The 19,666-nt window shown below is 37.9% G+C and overlaps 3 protein-coding genes across 3 annotated transcripts in view; 2 read left to right on the top strand and 1 right to left on the bottom strand.

The window, feature by feature from the left end:
- The first annotated feature begins 2,181 nt into the window (after positions 1-2,181).
- Positions 2,182-10,594, top strand: eif4e1c (eukaryotic translation initiation factor 4E family member 1c). The gene is made up of 7 exons (XM_054599658.1): positions 2,182-2,272; positions 3,291-3,385; positions 8,027-8,122; positions 8,668-8,731; positions 8,930-9,043; positions 9,163-9,302; positions 9,429-10,594. The coding sequence occupies exons 1-7, from the start codon at positions 2,255-2,257 to the stop codon at positions 9,541-9,543; spliced, it is 642 nt and encodes a 213-aa protein (XP_054455633.1). The 5' UTR covers positions 2,182-2,254; the 3' UTR covers positions 9,544-10,594.
- Positions 10,595-11,156: 562 nt separating this feature from the next.
- On the bottom strand, positions 11,157-16,586 carry si:dkey-228d14.5 (uncharacterized protein LOC796266 homolog). The gene is made up of 7 exons (XM_054600542.1): positions 16,122-16,586; positions 14,975-15,022; positions 14,827-14,889; positions 14,667-14,734; positions 14,455-14,585; positions 12,384-12,561; positions 11,157-11,759 (listed from the first exon to the last, which is right to left on the bottom strand). Exons 1-7 carry the CDS (start codon positions 16,184-16,186, stop codon positions 11,566-11,568), a joined length of 747 nt encoding a protein of 248 aa, XP_054456517.1. The 5' UTR covers positions 16,187-16,586; the 3' UTR covers positions 11,157-11,565.
- Positions 16,587-17,149: 563 nt separating this feature from the next.
- The window catches only part of zgc:110319 (uncharacterized protein LOC796111 homolog), a 4,687-nt gene continuing 2,170 nt past the window's right edge, over positions 17,150-19,666 (top strand). The window contains exons 1-6 of the mRNA XM_054600388.1: positions 17,150-17,271; positions 17,772-17,872; positions 18,012-18,147; positions 18,896-18,962; positions 19,061-19,172; positions 19,270-19,333. Of these exons, the coding sequence (XP_054456363.1) occupies positions 17,162-17,271; positions 17,772-17,872; positions 18,012-18,147; positions 18,896-18,962; positions 19,061-19,172; positions 19,270-19,333 (590 nt within the window). The 5' untranslated portion in view covers positions 17,150-17,161. The remainder of the gene's footprint in view (positions 17,272-17,771; positions 17,873-18,011; positions 18,148-18,895; positions 18,963-19,060; positions 19,173-19,269; positions 19,334-19,666) is intronic.

Genomic DNA, 19,666 nt, shown 5'->3' with positions numbered 1-19,666 from the left:
ATTTTATTTTTAGAAACAGCTTCACAATTCTGTCTATTTACATAATTGTAGTTTGACAAGAATTGTTAGTTGCATCCATCCAATTTTTGCTCCACTGATATTGATTCTGTTACTTCAACTTCAACAATCAATAATGCTCCAATACCAGCGCTCTTTTTTTCCCACATTTAACATCTGTGTACCACATGGCGCATGACTCATTGGAGTTTTTAAAACTGAGTAGGCAGTCTGAAGTGACTGAATGAAAGCAGAGATGCAAGAAGTACACCGATCTTTTATTTCAGTGTAAAAATACAAGTCATGCAGTCTAAACTTCAGTGCATAAGTACATAAATATAAGCATTAAAATAAACATGAAGTGCCAAAGCTTAATGGACCAATAACCATGATATATTTGGACTTTAACTGTTGATGTACATCATTTTGATGTTGCAGCTGGTAAAGGCGGGGCTAATACGAATTACTTTATATAGTAAGTGAATTTCCATCAATAAAGTATTATCTTAATTTATCATAATTGCTTTGTTGATTAAATCTTGTATTAGTAATCTGAATCTGTAAAGTAATTGGTAAATATGATTATTAAATAAATGTAGTGGAGTATAAGTGCAATAATTGTAGCAGTAAATGGAAATGCTCAAGTTAAGTATCTGAAAGTGCAGTACTTGAGTAGATGTACTTAGTTACTTTCAACCAGTGAATGAATGTAATTGACAGCTGAAACCTGGGATTTTGTAATAACATTGACAAAGAAGTTGAGTGTCTACATTTTCACTGTAAAATGTATGCACAATATAGTTTCCTGTCAGTGATGGCACAAAATAATGATTCATAAATGTCTGAAATAGCAATTGATGGCTCATTATGAAGTGAACTATAATGAATAGTGAGGGGGTGACACAGTGGTTGTCTTCACACACAGTTTAGTGCAGTGCAGGCCTTGAATACTGAAATTGGATTTAGCTACACTTGGAGTGATGACGTAGAAGTGATCACACCGTGGACACAATCTGAGTAATCTAAGACCTTTATCACTTCACTCTTGAAAGGTTGATGATGTACGGCAATATGAGGAACAAAACAGTCATAGTGAGGATTCAGGAAAATCATGGATCACATGTACATCTCAATCACATGCACTGTCACACCAGGCTTGATTTTTACATTACAGCAGGATGGAGAGTTGGCTTTCATCCACCACGACTGTCTTACACAAATAAAACACAAATAAAACACTTCCTTTTCCAGGAACTGGTGCATTGATTGGGACATTGGAAACCAAATCAACCACCCGCACCTTCTTCCAATCACCATCATTAATGGGTGCAGTAAGGATGCACATATACGGACAGTAACATGGGCCGCTTGTCCTCTCATATAAAGTTATATATAAATATAAAGAAGATCAGGGCCTGAGACTCCCTCACCGCTTTTAAATGAAATCTTAAAACTCACCTGTTCCTCTCTGCCTTCCCCTAAGGTCTTGGCTTTGTGTAGTTTAGATTGCGTTTCTTGGGTAGTGTTCAGTTTAAATATATATTCTTAGATTTTATTATGATTAAATTAATTCATTTATTTTATTTTTTATTTGTTTTTAGCATTTTATTATTATATTTAATTATTGTAATTGTTTTACCCTGTACAGCACCTTGATATTCCATTGTATTTTAAAGTGTGCTATAAAAATAAAATCCATTATTATTATTATTATTATTATTATTATTATTATTATTATTATTATTATTATTATACAGTATATTGGTCCTGGATTTATAAAAGCAAAGAACAAAACCGTCAAACAAGAAACTAGAATCCCATGTCAGGGATTATTGTGTTCAACCCTGTGAGTCTGGGCCATTTGACACTTTCATGTTTTAATTCTACACTATATATTCATTATACAACCACCTACAGTACCAGTCAAAAGTTTGGACACACCTTCTCATTCAACTACTTTGAAGAATCTAAAATATAAAACATATTCTGGTTTGTTGAGCATTTGTTTGTTTACCACATAAGTTTAGATAGTTTGGATGTAGAAAAAAAGAGAAAAAAAAAAAAAAAGAAAGAAAGAAAGAAAAAACATTGAATGAGAAGGTGTGTTCAAACTTTTGACTGGTACTATAGATTAAAAAATATATATAGTGTAATTTCGTTTCCCCGGTGAACTGGACTTCGGCGGCCTCCGTAGTTGAGCGAGTGGCTGGAGTGTGACGCAGAAGCGCTGAACGAGCAGAACATTTCTACTGTCAAGATGGCGACATCCGAGCCGGTAAGAGAGACCAGAGACAAATGAAATAAATCTACTAATGTGCATGGAAGGACTAGCCACATCTTCACCATATCCAACGACTCTGTTATATAACCTTACTCCCTCAAAACGGCGCCTACTACACGGGGGGGATGAGTGTGTTTCGGCGCACAGATGTGTCAGTTCGCGTGGATCCCAGATAGCGTTAGCAGTTAGCATTAGCATGTGATGAAAAAAGGCAGTGCCTGACTTTGTTGGCAGGGAGGGACTGACTGGACGTCGTTCATTCAAACTACAATCAATGATTTGTTTTAACCTTCTTCGGTATTCTAGTCATTATCTCGGTGATTATATTAAACCATCAGCACCTTTTTTAAATACTCACACTGCAATAGCATTGATTAAATGTTTGATGATCTTGACACGTGTGTATCGAGCTTGTAGCTAGCTTAGCTCGTTGCTAAAACTAATGCTAGCGTTGTTAACTCACCTAGCTGACAGTGACTGACTATGCATATGGTTGTTTCATGAGATATGTAATAGTGTGTGTGTGTGTGTGTGTGTGTGAGATAGAGCTATGGTCTCTGAGGAAAAAGCTTTAGCATTGCTGTGGGTGTAATGGCCTACCAGGTGGATGATTTTACCACTATTTTATACACTAAAATGGTATAAAATTACACTTTTTTTCGATTAACACCTCTAATAATGAAGGTTGTTGCAAATGACAATATATTAATTCAGATAGACCAGGTATACAGGCTCACCAAAGGGTTATTTACTTGTAGTAATGATTTCTAGACCAGGAAGAGACATGATTTAATCTGCTTTAAGACATAACCGTACCCACAATGCCCTATCCAGCCTCATTTCACAAGATTAGTCAACTATAAACCTCTCTCACCTCAGCTTTGCGTATAACCTGTACAAACTTCACATTTATGGCAAAGATCAGTAGACATACAGGTATGAGATATATCTGAATTAATATTTTTAATTTGTATTTAAATAAAGTATGTGCTGTTTGTGTTTCTCTCTGCAGAAAGCACCCGAACCTGAAGAACAACAACAACAAACAACTGACAGCCAAGTCGTTGCAAATCCTGAGCAGTATGTCAAGCACCCCTTGCAAAACAGGTGAGAATAAACCAGCTGCTTTGTGCGATGGGATATCGCAAGGTGCATGAGTTCACACAAATGGCAGTATTCTGATATTAGTGGAGGTTTAGACAATACCAATAGTCATACCGAATATGTCATGTAAACCGCATTTTTGGATCGCCAAAACTTTCACATCAATGGAAATTAAATGCCATTTTGCAACAAATACTGTTGCCTATCTTCTTAATAACATGTGTTTCAACATAAATATTGGGACTGGGGCTAACTTCTAGAAGGGAACTAATAATGTTACACAGCATGGAGGAGGGCTCTTCTGTCTAAAGAAAGGACATGTATACCCTGTAGCAAGTCAAAGGCACTAATACTGAACAGGTAACACGGTTTACTATCATCTCTTAGAATAGGGTTAATAGTCTTTTTGTTGCAGTGCATATCAACAGGTAATCACACATTTGATAGGAGAGTTTGTATACCACCTTTTTCAAGCACTGATGAGCACATTACGACTTCACCTTGTTTTGCCAGAAGGGTATTTACTGATTTTGAATGTTAGCCACTGCTGTGGAAGTACAACTTAAAGTGCTTAGACTTACTCCTTACAATGTTTTAGTACTGCTGCATTTAATGATAGAAAGTAGTAAAATTGCTTCTCCATAGTGACTCCTGAGGATGTGTGTTGACTGTTAAACGCCTTGTAAACTTGTGTTTTGTATTTATATGTTTTTAAACTATGACATTTTTAGTAAAATGATTTGAAGCACCATATTAAGCCTTATTTAAATACATTTTGTGACATCTAGCGGGTATTTTTGTCATGTTGAAGATGCCATAGTAAATAAAAGAGTCCCAAGGACATCATGATAGCAAATAATTTACAGGTAAATTATATATTATCTGTTTTGAGGTTTGAATCAGAAGTGGATGATGAATAACTCTGCCTCCTACTCTGCATGTTAGTGTTGCAATTGTTACTATTGTCCTTTTAGAAATGGTATCATAGCTCTGTGGTGGTGGCGGCGACCTATTCAGGAGCATTGTACAGTCGGTTTAGGAAATGCTGAATAGTTCACTTAGAAAGTCACTTCTAGGCCATTCTGCCTGTTCAGGCCAGCTTTAGAGGTCAAGGTTGTCCACATCTGCTGGTTTAGCTGTTCCGGCTTAAGGGGGTCATTTGATTTGATTCCTGCGCATATCCTGCATTATACAGAGATGTGGTGCTGTTATGTTGCCTATCCTTATTATTGATCTAGACAAAATGAAAGAATAACGCAATACAATTCAACAGCACCACAAACTACAGCCTCCGAATGATGATAAAGTTCAGTCAACATCTCTCATAACATCTTCAACAAAAACTGAACATTATAACCTTTTATGAAGGTAGGATTTATTGCAAGACCGTTGTATTAAACCGCATTAGTTTGACTAGGTGTGCCTAATAAACTGGAAGACTAAGTGCATGTTGTTGCAACATATCTTGTCTTGTTTCTGTTTGTGCTCTGCAGCAGAATGACTGAGTTAGGCGGATAAATTCAGTGATGGTTTGACAGAAAGATTATTAAAACATTTTCTTCCCTCAAAGCAAGTACGACAGTTGTCCAGACAACTGACTGAAACTGCATTGCTGGTTTGTGTTGACTGGATAAGTGTCATACTGGTCATTTTAAACTTGCAGAGACTCAAAATTTACCTGAGATTGGCAATGCAGCAATATTAATATCATATCTACATTTATTTTTGTCAGAGTTGTGAAGTTGAATCTACAGATTGATCTGAACAGGCTGCACTTCTGTCACTTAGCTGTACCATAAGTAGACGTGATGATCACTTTCAGGTTTCAAGTCATTTTCTTACGGTACTAAAATAAAGGGAAACCAACAGTTGCAGGAAGGTCAGATAAACACATTCAGTTTCGTAAAACCTGCAGTATCATGTGGAACATGTTCTGCTTTTATATACTGTCAATGGGCTAACGGTAGCAAACCATCATTATCATTAATGCTGATGCTCCCATGATTTTATTTCCAGACATGGCTGTTCCTTTCTTTAGAGATAGAAAATGGATGAAATGGCCGTATTTAAAAGGAAATGCCAACACCCTCTGATGATTCAAAGATTGACCTACAGTTGCTCTATGAACAGTAAATGCTGACTGATACAGAATTGTAAGGCAAATACTGATGTCAACATTTAGGAGTTTTACAAAATCCATAACAATATACCTGCCGATTGAAATTTTGTTAAAAAAAATTCCACAAACATAAAAAAAACTATCTTGATGGGGATCCCTTACATTTTTGCATGTGTGAACAAGAAACGTATGGAGCTGGTCATTTTACAGTTGAAAAAAATCAACTTGTATGTGCTTTCTACTGGACAAACTATTTAATGGTGACACTGTTTAGCCAAGATTTAGGGATGGGTTGTCGTAAAAAAAAAAAAAAATTCAAACTGGTTTAATATTAACCCAGATACCAGACTAGACCAGTGTGCTGAATATTTCCACCAAGTATCTCACTTGACTCAGCAGACACTCCAGAGTGGATCATAATGTGACCAAGAGAGCCAGTGAATGAGTGTAGCGACTCCAGTCCACTTGTTTGGTTAATATACCTGTAAGCTGCTTTTAACCACTAATAAAACCAAACAGGAAGAAGAAGTAGATAGAGAGAAGCGGCTGTCGTTACATCCTGCCCAAAAACAACTGACAGTGTGTTTTTATTACTTACAACAATCATTCAACTTTACATTTCTTCTGTTTGGCATCAAATTCAAAATAATGCCAGGTTAGTGCAGTTATAGTTTTCCTTAAAACTAACTCTGCCATAACCCCAAAAACACAGGAACTTTAAAGTAAACAAACACAATGTGCGCCTCATGTCCCCTCTCCAACCTCTACTGAAATTAGGCTTTGGTGAAAAGAGCAGAATAACAACTTTGACACATTAAAACAACAGTAAATGTGTGAGGATAAATAACTTTTTTCCAAATGTTCCTAATTGCTGAGATTCAGGTAGTTCAGCAACACACTTCACTTATACCTCAAAACAGCAGCAGTGCTGTAACTAGGCTGCTAACTCTGAATGAACAACATAACATTATATTTACATAATGGGGCTATTCCTCCCTTAACACAAGAGTCTAAATCTCATTTTTATTATCTAGAGCCAATAAACACATATTATTTTTAAATATTTTTTTGATTTTCTTAACATATGTTCCCTTTGCAATATAGTGACCATTGATAGAATAATATGGAGTATCCCTTTTGATTTTTAATAACTAAAGCAAACTCCAAAAGTACTGGGAATTGTAGGCCATCCCACCCACCCCTCATAGCTACACCTGTGTTTGGCAAAACAGTCTGCCACCCACGTCGAAGGAAACGGGATGAATGGATTATGGTTCCTTGATAAATCCATCACTGACTTGACCGACTGTCTGCCATGTTTGTTTACATGCCACAACTAGGCAGGTAAACCCACTGTCATGGCTCGGTTCACCTGTGGAGTCACACCTGTCTGCTGTCTCATCTCTATTTTGTCTAATTATACCCCTGTGTTGTGTAACAGTGTGTGTCAGTGGATTTGCTACATGGCATGAGTACAGCTTAGAGCTGTGGTTTGTCTTTAAGTGCATTATTTATGTTTTGTGTTTATGACCCATGGGTTGATGGTTGGTTACTATTTGTGGTGAGGTGAGTTGGGGGATGGGGGGGGGGGGGGCAAAGAGTTCGGCTAATGTCCTCTCATTGCCCTCATCCCTCCCCTGCTAGCCCCATCCCTCCTGGGAATGGATGAAAGAATAACAGAGCCCGACACAAATAAAGGCTGCACTTGTAGTGCTGATGATTGTCGGCTTTCTCTGTTCTTCTGCATCGACATGAATGCTTTTGTAACAAGCTGCGGTGTTCTGTTGTGAATTAGGGTGCATGTCTGTGTTATTAAGGCTCTTACTCAGAGCCTCAGCTGTGTGGAAATGCGGGTGTTGCAAATCATTTAATACATTCCTGCAAATGTAGTACCTACAATGCTGGAAATTCTCATGTTCAGCCCACAAAACTAAATTAATAAATTCACAAAGTAATGAAAAACCTCAGCCATCTGATGCTCATTTCAGAGCTTGGTTCTTAATTTGATTATAACAGAGCAGTTATCAACTAGTAAGACATAAATCGAAGAGGACAGGGAGAGAATGGAGCATAGAGATAAAGGAAAAAGAAGCCATCAAAAGAGACTAATGACACTGATTCAGCTCAAAGAGAGGAGAACGAGAAAGAGACAATACATTTGAGCAGAGAATCACTAAAGTTAGAGAGTGACGAAATGCATTCTGAGGTACGAACAGGACAAGTAAGACCTGTAGTTAAGCTCACAAGCTCCTCCCATCAATTTTGAAAAATGAATTTCAGGCATTGCTTTTACTTCAGGTTATTTTGTTTTCCATACAATGGTATTCACAGTAAACGTAAAATCTCAACATTTCCTCAGACTGCTGAGACTGAGACAAAGTTCTTGATTTGTTTTGCTGTTCAGAAAAACAACTTTCTATCAAATGAAGAAAAATATTATATTTCTTTGCCATTGTACTTTGAGTCATTTTTCCAGAGTTTTATAAATATTGAGTGTTTTTAATTCTGTTTTTTTCCTCTCTCAGATGGGCCCTGTGGTATTTTAAAAACGACAAGAGCAAAAGCTGGACAGAGAACCTGCGTCTCATTTCCAAGTTTGACACAGTGGAAGACTTTTGGGCGTAAGTTTACTCCACTATTCCTGTAATGTGATTATGATTTTGTGATTTATAGGGGTATAAGGGAAGAGTTTCAGAAGAATGGTATTTTTGAAAATAGGTGTCTTCCATCAGTGATAAGCGACATGAAGGGATTTCTTGAATTTCGATAAATTATCAATCATTAAATTATTCCTAAAACCGATGGAGGCAGCTTGAGTGTGCATCAACTCTTTGTTTATGTTTTCATGTTTCTCTGTTGTCTGAACCTTTTAAACATTGTATGTGCCTCTGTGGTGTTTTAAAGATACTGGCTAAGATAGAAAATGCAAGAGTTTCTTGGATATGAATATGCCCCAAGTGACACCTTGTCACATTTGACATGTAAATTATCAGCGCATGTACAGTTTGAGGTGTTTGTGTAAAAGGAGCTCAATATGTATCCCTTTTTCTTCAGTGTTAAATTAAGTCTTCACTGTACCATCAATCTGTGATCATGGCAGATGATACTTTTGTCACCTAAGTCAACATTTGTGAATGCTTTTAACACTATTCTCTGTTTTTTACAGATTATACAACCACATACAGCAACCAAGCAAACTTGGCTTTGGCTGTGATTATTGTTTATTTAAGGTAAGGCCTCTTTTCTTTTAATAAAATATGTTTATTAAGAAAATACAGTTTCGTCTTTCAACTTTTGTGATGTTTGCAGCTTGTAAAAATGTGACTCGTTTGAGCAGCAAAGATAAATGTATGACTGCAAATTCAGAGTAGTGCTACAATTTCAAGAAACCATTAATGAAATATTTCACTTTTCACTTTGTGTGCCAGGATGGGATCAAGCCGATGTGGGAGGACGATAGGAACAAGCTTGGGGGTCGATGGCTGATGACTCTCAATAAGCAACAGAGACACAATGACCTTGATCGCTACTGGATGGAGACGGTGAGACGACTGTTGTCATTGAGCAAATTCCACACAAACTTTCATCTTCTGAACGGTTGAGATGTATGATTAAACAGTATGATTCATATATTGTGTGTCATGTTTTGGGTATTTTGCAGCTCTTGTGTTTAGTCGGTGAGTCATTTGATGAGGCAAGTGAAGATGTGTGTGGAGCTGTGGTCAACGTCAGACCCAAAGGTGACAAAATAGCCATCTGGACTAGCAACTGCCAAAACAGGGACGCCATCATGACGATAGGGTAAGTCACCTTGTCTTCACGAAATGATGACTACAAGTGATGGAAAGTACTGTAGCTGACCACTAGACGGAGACACTTGTTTGGCATTGGTCTTCACACAGCACTAATCCTCTTGTCTTTCCACAGGCAAAATTATAAAGAGCGTCTGAGCATCCCCACCAAAGCCATAATCGGCTACCAGTCACATGACGACACCTCCAGCAAGAGCGGATCCACCACCAAGAACATGTACTCCGTTTGAAAACTCCTCCAACCCCATTTCAACTTGCTGTAGATTTAAACAATTACCAAACCGCATCACAATAATAATTTTTGAGTTGTCAACTACTGTAGTGTCTTTTCCTTTTTTATTGAAAAGAGATTTGTTCAAAGTGTGTACAGTTGGAGCTTCCCCCAACGTGAGAAACCAGTGGGGTGATGGTTAAAAATAGCGAGACGCCAGAAAGGAGTATTTGGTTCAAAATGTCACACATGAGCCAAATACTTTCCTTTTTACAGTTGAAGTGTTATGTGATTAATACCAGTGACCAACCCTAGCCTAGCTAAAACAAAGCTTTTTCTTTTTCAGTACTAAATGGCTTGGAGTTGCAAAAAAACAAAACTTTCTTGACTATACAGCCTTGTGTTTTTCTCATGCCGAATTTCTCACTCGCCTCACGGGTTACGATGGTAGGCAACTTATCCCTTCACAGAACAAATTTTAAGGGCAATTTTAACTTGATTTTTCCAGAAGTGTTAAGCATTAGTTGGTCTTTCAGACACACCAGCTTGAAGAATCTACAGTATCTTAAAGGTTTCTTAAAAGCTGTGGTCACACTCCAACGTATAGGGTTTGGATTTAAGGCCACTTATTGTTTCAGCCATGCTGGAATTGTGGAATATTGCTTGTTGTAGTTCATGAACTTTTTTCTTCCCCTTACATTTATTTATAATGTATGCATTGCAGATGAATTACTTAGTTGAAAGACGACCATGAAACTTGTTTTTTCAAATTGTTTTTTTTCTCTCTTTTTTTGTTATTAAGGTAAATAATGTGGACTTCTGCATATAGATGACATTTTTTTACAGTGTACCATAAAGTAAAGATGCTGACAGAATTAGGTGTGCTTTTCACTGTTTTCTTCCTAACAAAAACTGTAGATAATGTCGCACTCCTCTCTTGGTTGATGCAAAGGAAAGATGATATTCATTGTGAAATGATTTTGCTCATAATGTATCTTTATTATCTGTAATTCCAGGATGTATATTACCTTCTTTCAAGTAAAGGTTAAGTGCTTTGCATTAAAACCAGATCCATGTGCTCATTTTATGGATGTTTCTGGAGGTTTCAGTGTCTGAAGAGTAGCACTGAATTTAGGAACAAATGGACTCGAACCCGTTGGTAAGATCTAGCAACTTTCTAATTTTGGGACGAAATATTGTATTTATTCGCTTGAGAAACAGAAAGTACATGTTCATGGCCTTTGTGTTACTTTGAAGGCAAATTTAATTTCAGGATCCTGTAGTTTTTCCTCTGACTCAAACATAAACAGACCACACCTAAAACTATGTAATGGAAAAAACAACTGTACTGTTCACAACCAACTGAACTTAATACCTCTTTCATTTACCTGTTGAGGTGTTAACGTCCTTGGTTTTAGTACGTCTGCCAGTGAATTCATTATTTTGTCTGACAGTCACTCAGTGTTAGTCATCCAGCCAAACAGGATATTTTGACGTCAGGGAATCAAATACCTGAATGTGCGCACAGCAATGGAATAACAGAACGTCTCTGTTTACAGTGGTCATGCTTTTATTAAAGCGCAAAAACTATACGTATGTGCTCAAAGGACCTTAATGTGAAGCTACTGTGTACCAAATGAAGCATCTTTATTTTTGATAATATTTACATCGATAAATAGTAACAGATTAACAACAACATAAATAAGGAGTAAGACGAACCAGGTTAGTTGATCTTTGGCAGAGCATCGACGTGGCTTCCACAAAAACATAATACATCTGATATGTTTTGGTCATTTGCTGTTGTAGCTTATTTCAATGAATAAGAATGACAGTTAGGATTGAGGAACGCCCAGGAAAAAAACAATTGTGGACAGAATAAAAGTGGTCATAATCCATAAATGGCTTTAAATCCATTCCAGCAGCATGATGGAAATAATTATTGGTCCTCCAGCCAAGGTCCAGCAACAGATCTCTTTCCAGATGTCGTAGTCAGTCCATCGTCACTGCTCATGTGCTTCACCTGGACCTTGGCGGCCTCATATCAGGGCAGCGACATCATCAAAGGCTTTTCTTCCTCTCGTCTGGTCAGCAGATTTGCGATCATGAAGGACGAGAAGAACCAAAACTCCACGACGTAGCTGAGCTCAAACAGCTCCAGGTTGACGCTGAGCATCCACTCAAATATAGCCGACAAGTGAACGTAATAATACGCGTCCTGGGCAAACAAAAAAGAATCTGAAGGATGTTCAGGTCAAGGAGGAATTAAACAGTTAGTGGTGGTCAGTCACTTGTAAGAACCAACTTGTCATTGAAAATTGTGGAGATCTGCTCACACTTAGTAAGTTTTTTGCACACCTTGGCTAGTGTGTGTATATAGTTAATGCACTACATTTTGACTTGAGACACTTCAAGCCGGGGGCCGAGAGGCATAATATCAAGGTGCTCTTAAACTTGACATTCAACCCTAAAATGTTCCAGCATAGAGCATGCATGTTGTTTCATGGTGCAGTTCAGCTTTAAATAATAGGAAGCTCAGTGTTACAGGAAAACAATGCTGAAAGACTGGTGTTGCTAACAATGCCATTGAATCGTATCTACTTCTATAATGGAGAATGTTGTGGCCTGTCCCACTTTGTAAACAAGAGCAGCAGACTGGATCCAAATATGGCAAAAAGGGAATGTACTAGTGCTATAGAGCAGCTGGAGAATGTAACTCAGACGTCACTGCTGAAGTCTTTTGCGGATATGTCCCAACACACTGCACACCTTACGTCCTGACTGCCCTCAACAACAAGAATTGTGTAAAATTTCTACCACACAAAAAGAGTTAAATTAGCTTCGAGATTTATGAAAGGATACAGCAGATGGTCACAATGGTTTGAACCACAGTGGAGGTGATGCGGTACGGGTAGAGAAACTTCTCAAATCCGGTCAGCACACACTTCTTGGTCAGCGCAGTGAGCAGGACAGTGTAGAAGCAGATGCACATGAAACTTAAGGCGGCTCCGAGGTAGTGAGGCAGTGCCAGGTAACCAGGCTGTGGAGGACAGACAGAAGTTTCCAGCATCAGTAGATGATAGTTATAAACATTGATACATTTGTGTGTTGAATGTCTGTACTACTGTTTACCGAGCAGACAGGACTGCTGACTCCGGGAAGAGCAAAGGTGACTATAATGCCCAAACTGCACAAAAATGTAAGAATTCCAACCAGAGACAAGAACATTCTAGATCAAGTTTACACAAATGTCCCAGACGCATATAAAACTGCACCATCCCCCCACCTTGGCCTATCAGACCACATCTCACTGAAAATGACCCCATCCTATAGACCTCTAATCTGCAGAACAAGACCAACTGTTAAAACTGTCCAAGTCTGGAGGGAAGAGTCCACTTCACTGCTACAGGACTGTTTTGAAAACACAGACTGGGTGTTGTTCGCACAGAGCACAGACCTGGAGGAATACAGCTCATCTGTCTTGGCTTACATAGCCTTCTGTACTGAGACCGTGCTTACCACCAAAACCATCAAGGTGTTCCCAAACCAGAAACCATGGCTGGACAGGAATGTACGGTCTCAGCTCAGAGCACGAGATGCTGCCTACAGGTCAGGAGACAGCCTGGCTTACAGTAATGCCCGCAGAGAATTAAAGAAGGGCATTAGAGAAGCCAAGAGCAGATACCAGCAGCGTATCGAGGGGCATTTGGAAAACAACGCACCATGTGGAGAGGCATTAAAGTCTTATGATATCAGACAACTTACTTACTGATATCACGAGGAGGCGCACTACAGAGAGGAGGTACAACATCTGGTTGAGTGGTGTACTGACAATAACCTGGTCCTTAACACTATAAAACTATAAAATAAAGAGATCATCGTGGATTTCAGGAGAACCGGGAAGACCACACCTCCCCATCTCCACATAAACAGTGAGGAGGTGGAGAGTGTAAGTGACATCAAATTCTTGGGAATCCACATCACAAAGGATCTGACATGGGCCCTTAACATCTCCCACCTAGTATAGAAAGCCCAACAGAGGCTCTTCTTCTTGAGGAAACTCAAAAAAGCCAAACTCCCCTCTCAGCTCCGAGTCAACTTTTACTGGAGCACCATAGAGACAATTCTCTGCCACTGCGCCACCGTGTAGTACACCAGCTGCCCAGCAGAGAACCGGAAAGACCCCCCACCCCACACACACCCCTGTAGTTGCAACTCAGTCCTAAACACCTAGCACCCCCCCCCCCAAGCTGCTGAAAAATCCATTGAAACACTTTATACTCTGTTTGCACTGCCAAAACAAATGTTTACACTGCACTGTTTGCACACATTTGAAATACTCACTTGCCGTACATAGTAACGTTTTCATTCCTTTTGTATATTTTTATCTTGTATATTGTTATTATCATTGTTGTTGTTGTTGTTGTTGTTGTTGTTGTTCGCTGCTGCTGGCTAGCTGAGAGCTACCAAACAGAATTTTGTTGTATCACTACAATGACAATAAAAACCTCTTATCTTACCTTATTCCTTCTTGTTTAATAGTCAGGTTACATCAGTACATTAAATGTTGATATTGGGTCTTTATTCACTTTTGGTCAAATATAAAATAAAAATGGTACAGTTTACTGAAAACTGATCCATCTTGTGTTAAAAACTGCAGATTAGGTGTAGAAGCCTGTGCAAACTTTGCTTGTGCTCTGATTAATCATTACAAGTGACTAAAACAAATATTACCTACCTTTGTTTGCTGTTTCAGAACAGGTGCAAACCAAAGCTATTCAGCTTTATTGTTAATATTTTATGATAGTAAGCCCAGTCTGCGTACTGTTCCATGAGGTGAAGTTCTCTCACAGGTTATATGGGTCTTTTGATAACAATTCAAAGCTGCTAATAAACTTATTCAAACACATTCAGCAGGTTGTGCAATACTTACATTACAGTTTCCTGCTGCAAATGCCCCCAAGGCTGCCACCACACCAAAGACAAGCGCAGACTTGCTCAGCATGGAGTGACATGAGTGTCTCTCCATAATATGGGCATGGTGGAATATACAGAACAGCAAAACTAAAGAGGAGAACATATTGGTTAAAACAGTTACCACTCACATCAGGTATAATGTGTTAGATGTTTAGCAGGTAGACTCACACAGAAAAGATCCAGCGTTGATGGTGGTTGTAAAAAGTGAATTTTCTGGTGCGCTGATTCCACTTGAGCTAGAATCAAATATTATATTTAATTAATTAAACCTCCCTATTTGATTCTATTGGAAAGAAAAACCAAAAGGTAATATTAAGTGCATTCTTACCTTATAGTGGGAACAAGGCAACAGTTAGTGGTATGATTCACTTTGCAGTAGTTTCTATTCCCCCTAAAAACAAATGAATAAGGTTCTGGAGATTCTGTCACATCCAAATAATCATGGTCAACTATATACAAAAAACCAGACAACTCACCAGTCACTGAGAGAGCACACATGATTGTTAGCGAAGGCCAGGCCATATCTGAAAATATGAAACAAAATAGTGACACACTTTTTAATATGTTAGAATGTGTTAGAATTAGTTGTAATTTAGCATAAGAAAAGCATCATCTTCTACTTTTTCTGAATATTTTAATTTATTGGGATTTCTAGGAAGTGAAATATATATTTTCTAAATCCTCAAAACCTTTGGTGGCAATAAGTGACCACAGTTAGAAGAGAGGTTGACTGCTCGCCAAGCTCCAATGATTTTATTGTACCACTGACATTTTGACTTGCACCTAGTTTGTGGTGTTCATTTATCACTATACAACTCCCGCTTATTCATCAATAAACCATTACAAATATTTCTCTGACACTGAAAAAGACAGAACTTCTCTTTCTAGTCTCAAGATTGAGCCCTTGCAATTGTCAAAAAAGTTGCTTTTAAATGGAAATGGATGACAAAGAGGAATGCAGAAAAACCTCACTGCATGGTTACTAATAGATGACATTAACTTGAATAACAAGTACATCTACATACATATTTCAGTTCAAGAAGAATTCGTCAGTTTACTCATTAGTACATCTTGAAAGTCCGGTGTGCTCGCCTTTCAACAGACAAAAGGCGGATCACATATTTCAGACTGCTGTTTCATAATATGAATAGGTGTGGGCGGCAGGTGAGCTTTGCTTGCTGCTCTGACGCTGAACTTTTACAAATGCACTATTCAAATATAGCAAAGAACTACATAAAGTTAACATAGTATAATAAAAACATGTGAAACACACGTCTGCAATATCATCACTTATTATTCAAGACTGAGTGTTATCACTACTGGAATCTCAATGTCCTTAGTCAGGAATATACATTTCTAATACATATGTTAATAATCATGAAGTAGTTCAATAGTGCGCATGAAACCGTGCACTTCATGGTCAGCTTTAAACCACAAGCTTTCAGATGTGAAAATTTGAAACAGATTTATTTACTTAGAAGGTTCACAGTCGACTGAACTAGGCATTTGCGTGACAGCACACAGACAGTAGCAGAATAAAAGAGCTGTTGTTAAACACATGTTCTAATAGTTTCACCACAGTTTAAAGACAAATGAGAAAGTCTGAATTTCTGGTATACTTACACAGTCCATGTTCCAATGCAGGACACAAGGGAGAGGGCAATGGGGAAAATAATCCAGAGCACCATGTCTTGGTGGTGAAGAAGGCAAGTAACAAACTACAACAGTGAATCCTCAAATCCAGGTGTCTTCAAAATGTTCAGTGGTAGACCTCTTGTGGGGTTGCTCGTGGAATCAGACTCAAACCTCCTGAAATCAAATATAAAGACCCAACCCTGTACGTGTAGCTCAAGTTCTTCAAGCACACAGTTGCATTGTTGTAGTTAGTGATAATCTTCCACCATTCAGATTACAGTTGTTCTTTTATGGGAGAGTCTCTCTTTCTCCGACACTCCTTCGGAGCACCACCTTGTCCTGTCAGAACAAACGTTGAGAAACATGGGGTTGGCCTTCTTGACGCTGTCACATTGTTTGTTTTACACCAAACAATTGCTCCAACATAAGTCAGCTTCTGGAACACACTACCAGGTGACCGTTGTGTCAGGAATGCCATGAATGTTTAAGAGGAATTCTTTTTTTCATCTTGTGCTAGAAGTAGCTAAGTCAATTTACTCCAGTAAGTATAGTTAGGAAGTTCATATATTTGAGTATTTCTATTTTATGATTTATTTTATTCCTACTCCATTACATTTATTCAACGGCCATGAATACCACTTAGATGGCAGATTAAAGTTCTAGTTTTTTATTTGTCTTTAGACATCTTCAGTGAAACAATCGTCAGGCTCCTCGAAAAAGTGCTAATTCGATAAATATATAAAAATAAAATCACAGAAGTGAAAATGAGAATCTAGAAATAAAATATCCCATCTTCCACCAGTGCTGTATGTCTCAAGTGTTATTGGGGACATGCTCTCATGCATTTAATCTGTATTATAAGGTATAAATATATGAGCAAAGCGAATAAATTAAAGAAATCTATTATTTATTTCACTTATGTTTCTCTTTTAATACCAATAAATTATCTTCATTTTTTCACTGACAAGATGAACTAAAGAAAGCTGAATATCAGAAACAGAGATCTAATCATCCCCCTGATCAGGAGTATGTGCTGTCCGCCACATGGGGTCCTCGTCTTCAAAACAAACAAAATGGCGGCGCACATGAGATGGGGACTTCAGCGGTTGTTACGGGCAAGAAATACGCCTAACTTTAGGTTTGAACCCTTAACAGCTGGGACATATCGTGCATACACACTTTATACTGATGATATGATAAGTTGTAATGCTTGTTTTAAAACAGTAAAGTGACATTAGACGTGTGGTTAAGATGATGCTTTTAGCGAGCTAAGCTAAGGATAAGTAGCAAACTGCGACATGGGCTATGTTGACGGTCGGTCACTCTTATCCATATCATTTATAGGTGGAGGTTTTGACACAGCTGGTTTGATTAATTTAACTTTTTTTTTATCGTGTTTTGATTTGAAATGTTTCTTTTGTTCTTCCCAGATCTAAAGCATGTGCGTTAGCCGCTAACGTTAGCCAGCTTGGACTGTAAACATGAAGTTTATCAGTCATCAAAACACTGAGATAACAGCTGAAGACACTGACGCTGCTTTCATCCATCACAGCCACATGACTATTCAATCCTTCCTCAAGAAATGAATGAGTTTGAATCTTATGTTGACTGACACACACATATTCTTTTCCTCTCAAGGTGTCCAGTGAAGACCAGAAGCTCATACCGACCACAGTGCTCGATCCAGGTCTTCAGTAAAGTTCATCCTTTTCCTGGAGCAGAAACCACTCACTTTTCAAGTGAGAAACCATCTTGAGGACACCTAAATATAACCCAATCTCTCTCTCTCTCTGTCATCTGTTTGCTAATATATTGCTCAATGAAGACAACACACAAACCCTATAAAACTAAAATAATTGTTTTCATGATATCTTTCAGTCAGACAGCTGTCCATCCAGACTCAAGACACTCCAAACCCCAGAAGCCTGAAGTTCCTTCCCGGTAAACCGGTCCTAGGAAGTGGGACGCTTGACTTTCCCACTCCTAGCTCAGCTGGATGTTCATCTTTAGCCAGGTTGTTCACGTTTGTATTTTGACATTGTACTGTTTCTGGTTTTATAAAATAAAAAGACTGGTAAAAAAAAAAAAAAATTTAAGAGAGAAATCCCAATCACATTTTTTGATTGTACCAGGACCAGAATGAATGATCTGTGTTTGCACACTGATTGTGTTTTTCGTGTTAAGAAAATAGTGTAAAAAAACAAAAAGCTGAGGAAAAAAGGCACACTTATTCTTCCTAAAGTAAGGCAGGCCGATATTATAAAAAAGCTGCACAACCATAACTCGCATACATGTATGTATGCTTATAAAGATTGTTTAGGCAAAGAAACTAAAATGTTCATGATTATAAGTGCAATAGAGGTTTGGTGTGTGTGGCTTTTCAATTCTTTTTTTTTTTTAGAAGTAATAGTTTAACAATGGATATTATCTTCAATGAGCTATTCGTGGTTGTTTTGGTAGAATAGTACATACAGTAGTTGTGATAAATGCATCCTGTACAAATTACAGCATGTGATACTCCAGCGTTTCCGTCTGCATGACTGAATTGTGTAGATATATTTTGTTTGCTGTTACATCTTGTCTTGTCTTGACGTAAACAACATCATCGTAAACAACAGTGCAATTATCAGTGTTACTGTAGATAAAAGCCAGCACAAGCGGATGTCCTTATCCCCGGATGAACTAACACGAATGACCTCATGCTGTCATCTGTATGTTTTTTATGTTTGTTGAACAATAACATGATAACATGTCTCTTTCAGGGACCTGTTTGAAATTGAAGGAGTGAAAAGTATCTTCTATGGCCCTGACTTCATCACAGTCACTAAAGTAAGTATTAAATGTCCTTGTACTGCTTGTCTCTTTGATTCTGTTCCTATGAAATCTTTTTGGGAAATAAACACATGATATTGTTTTTCTCCTGTCAGACAGATGAGGATGTGGAATGGACGGACATTAAGCGTCATGTTTTGGAGGCAATTGATAAGTTCTTTGAGAGTGGTGACCCGATAACAACGGGGGTAGTGCACCATGAAAGCAGTGAGTATGCTACATCCCCGTATTAGTCATCCTGGAGTTACACAGGTGTTTGACTGTATACTGTTTAAATATCCACTCTGTACCTTCTTTTTTGTAGGTTATTCTGAAGATGATGATGATATTGTGTCTATGATAAAGGAGCTTCTGGACACCAGAATCAGGTACAAAACTAATAACCAGAGGTCAATGTAGCTAAACCAAGTTTATCATCACTGAACCGCCAGCTAATTTCTCTTTTATAGTTCATATTTTTTACTCCTATTCTTGTTTTAGTAGTTTTGACCTCCTTTTTAATTTATTCTTATTTTTATTTTTATTCTTATTCTTATTCTTATTTTATTTTTTTTTTTTTTTATTTTATTTTTATTTTTATTTTTATTTTTATTTTTATTTATTGTTCTCTATATGCAAATATGCAAAAAGTGTAAATGTAAATGTTTAATTTCTGTTTGCAAAGACTGAGAGTGCTGTTGTTTATAACCTTTGCGAGAAAG

This window comes from Anoplopoma fimbria, chromosome 6 (assembly GCF_027596085.1).
Source record: "Anoplopoma fimbria isolate UVic2021 breed Golden Eagle Sablefish chromosome 6, Afim_UVic_2022, whole genome shotgun sequence".
NCBI lineage: Eukaryota > Metazoa > Chordata > Actinopteri > Perciformes > Anoplopomatidae > Anoplopoma > Anoplopoma fimbria.
This window is presented reverse-complemented; position numbering and strand designations above follow the sequence as displayed.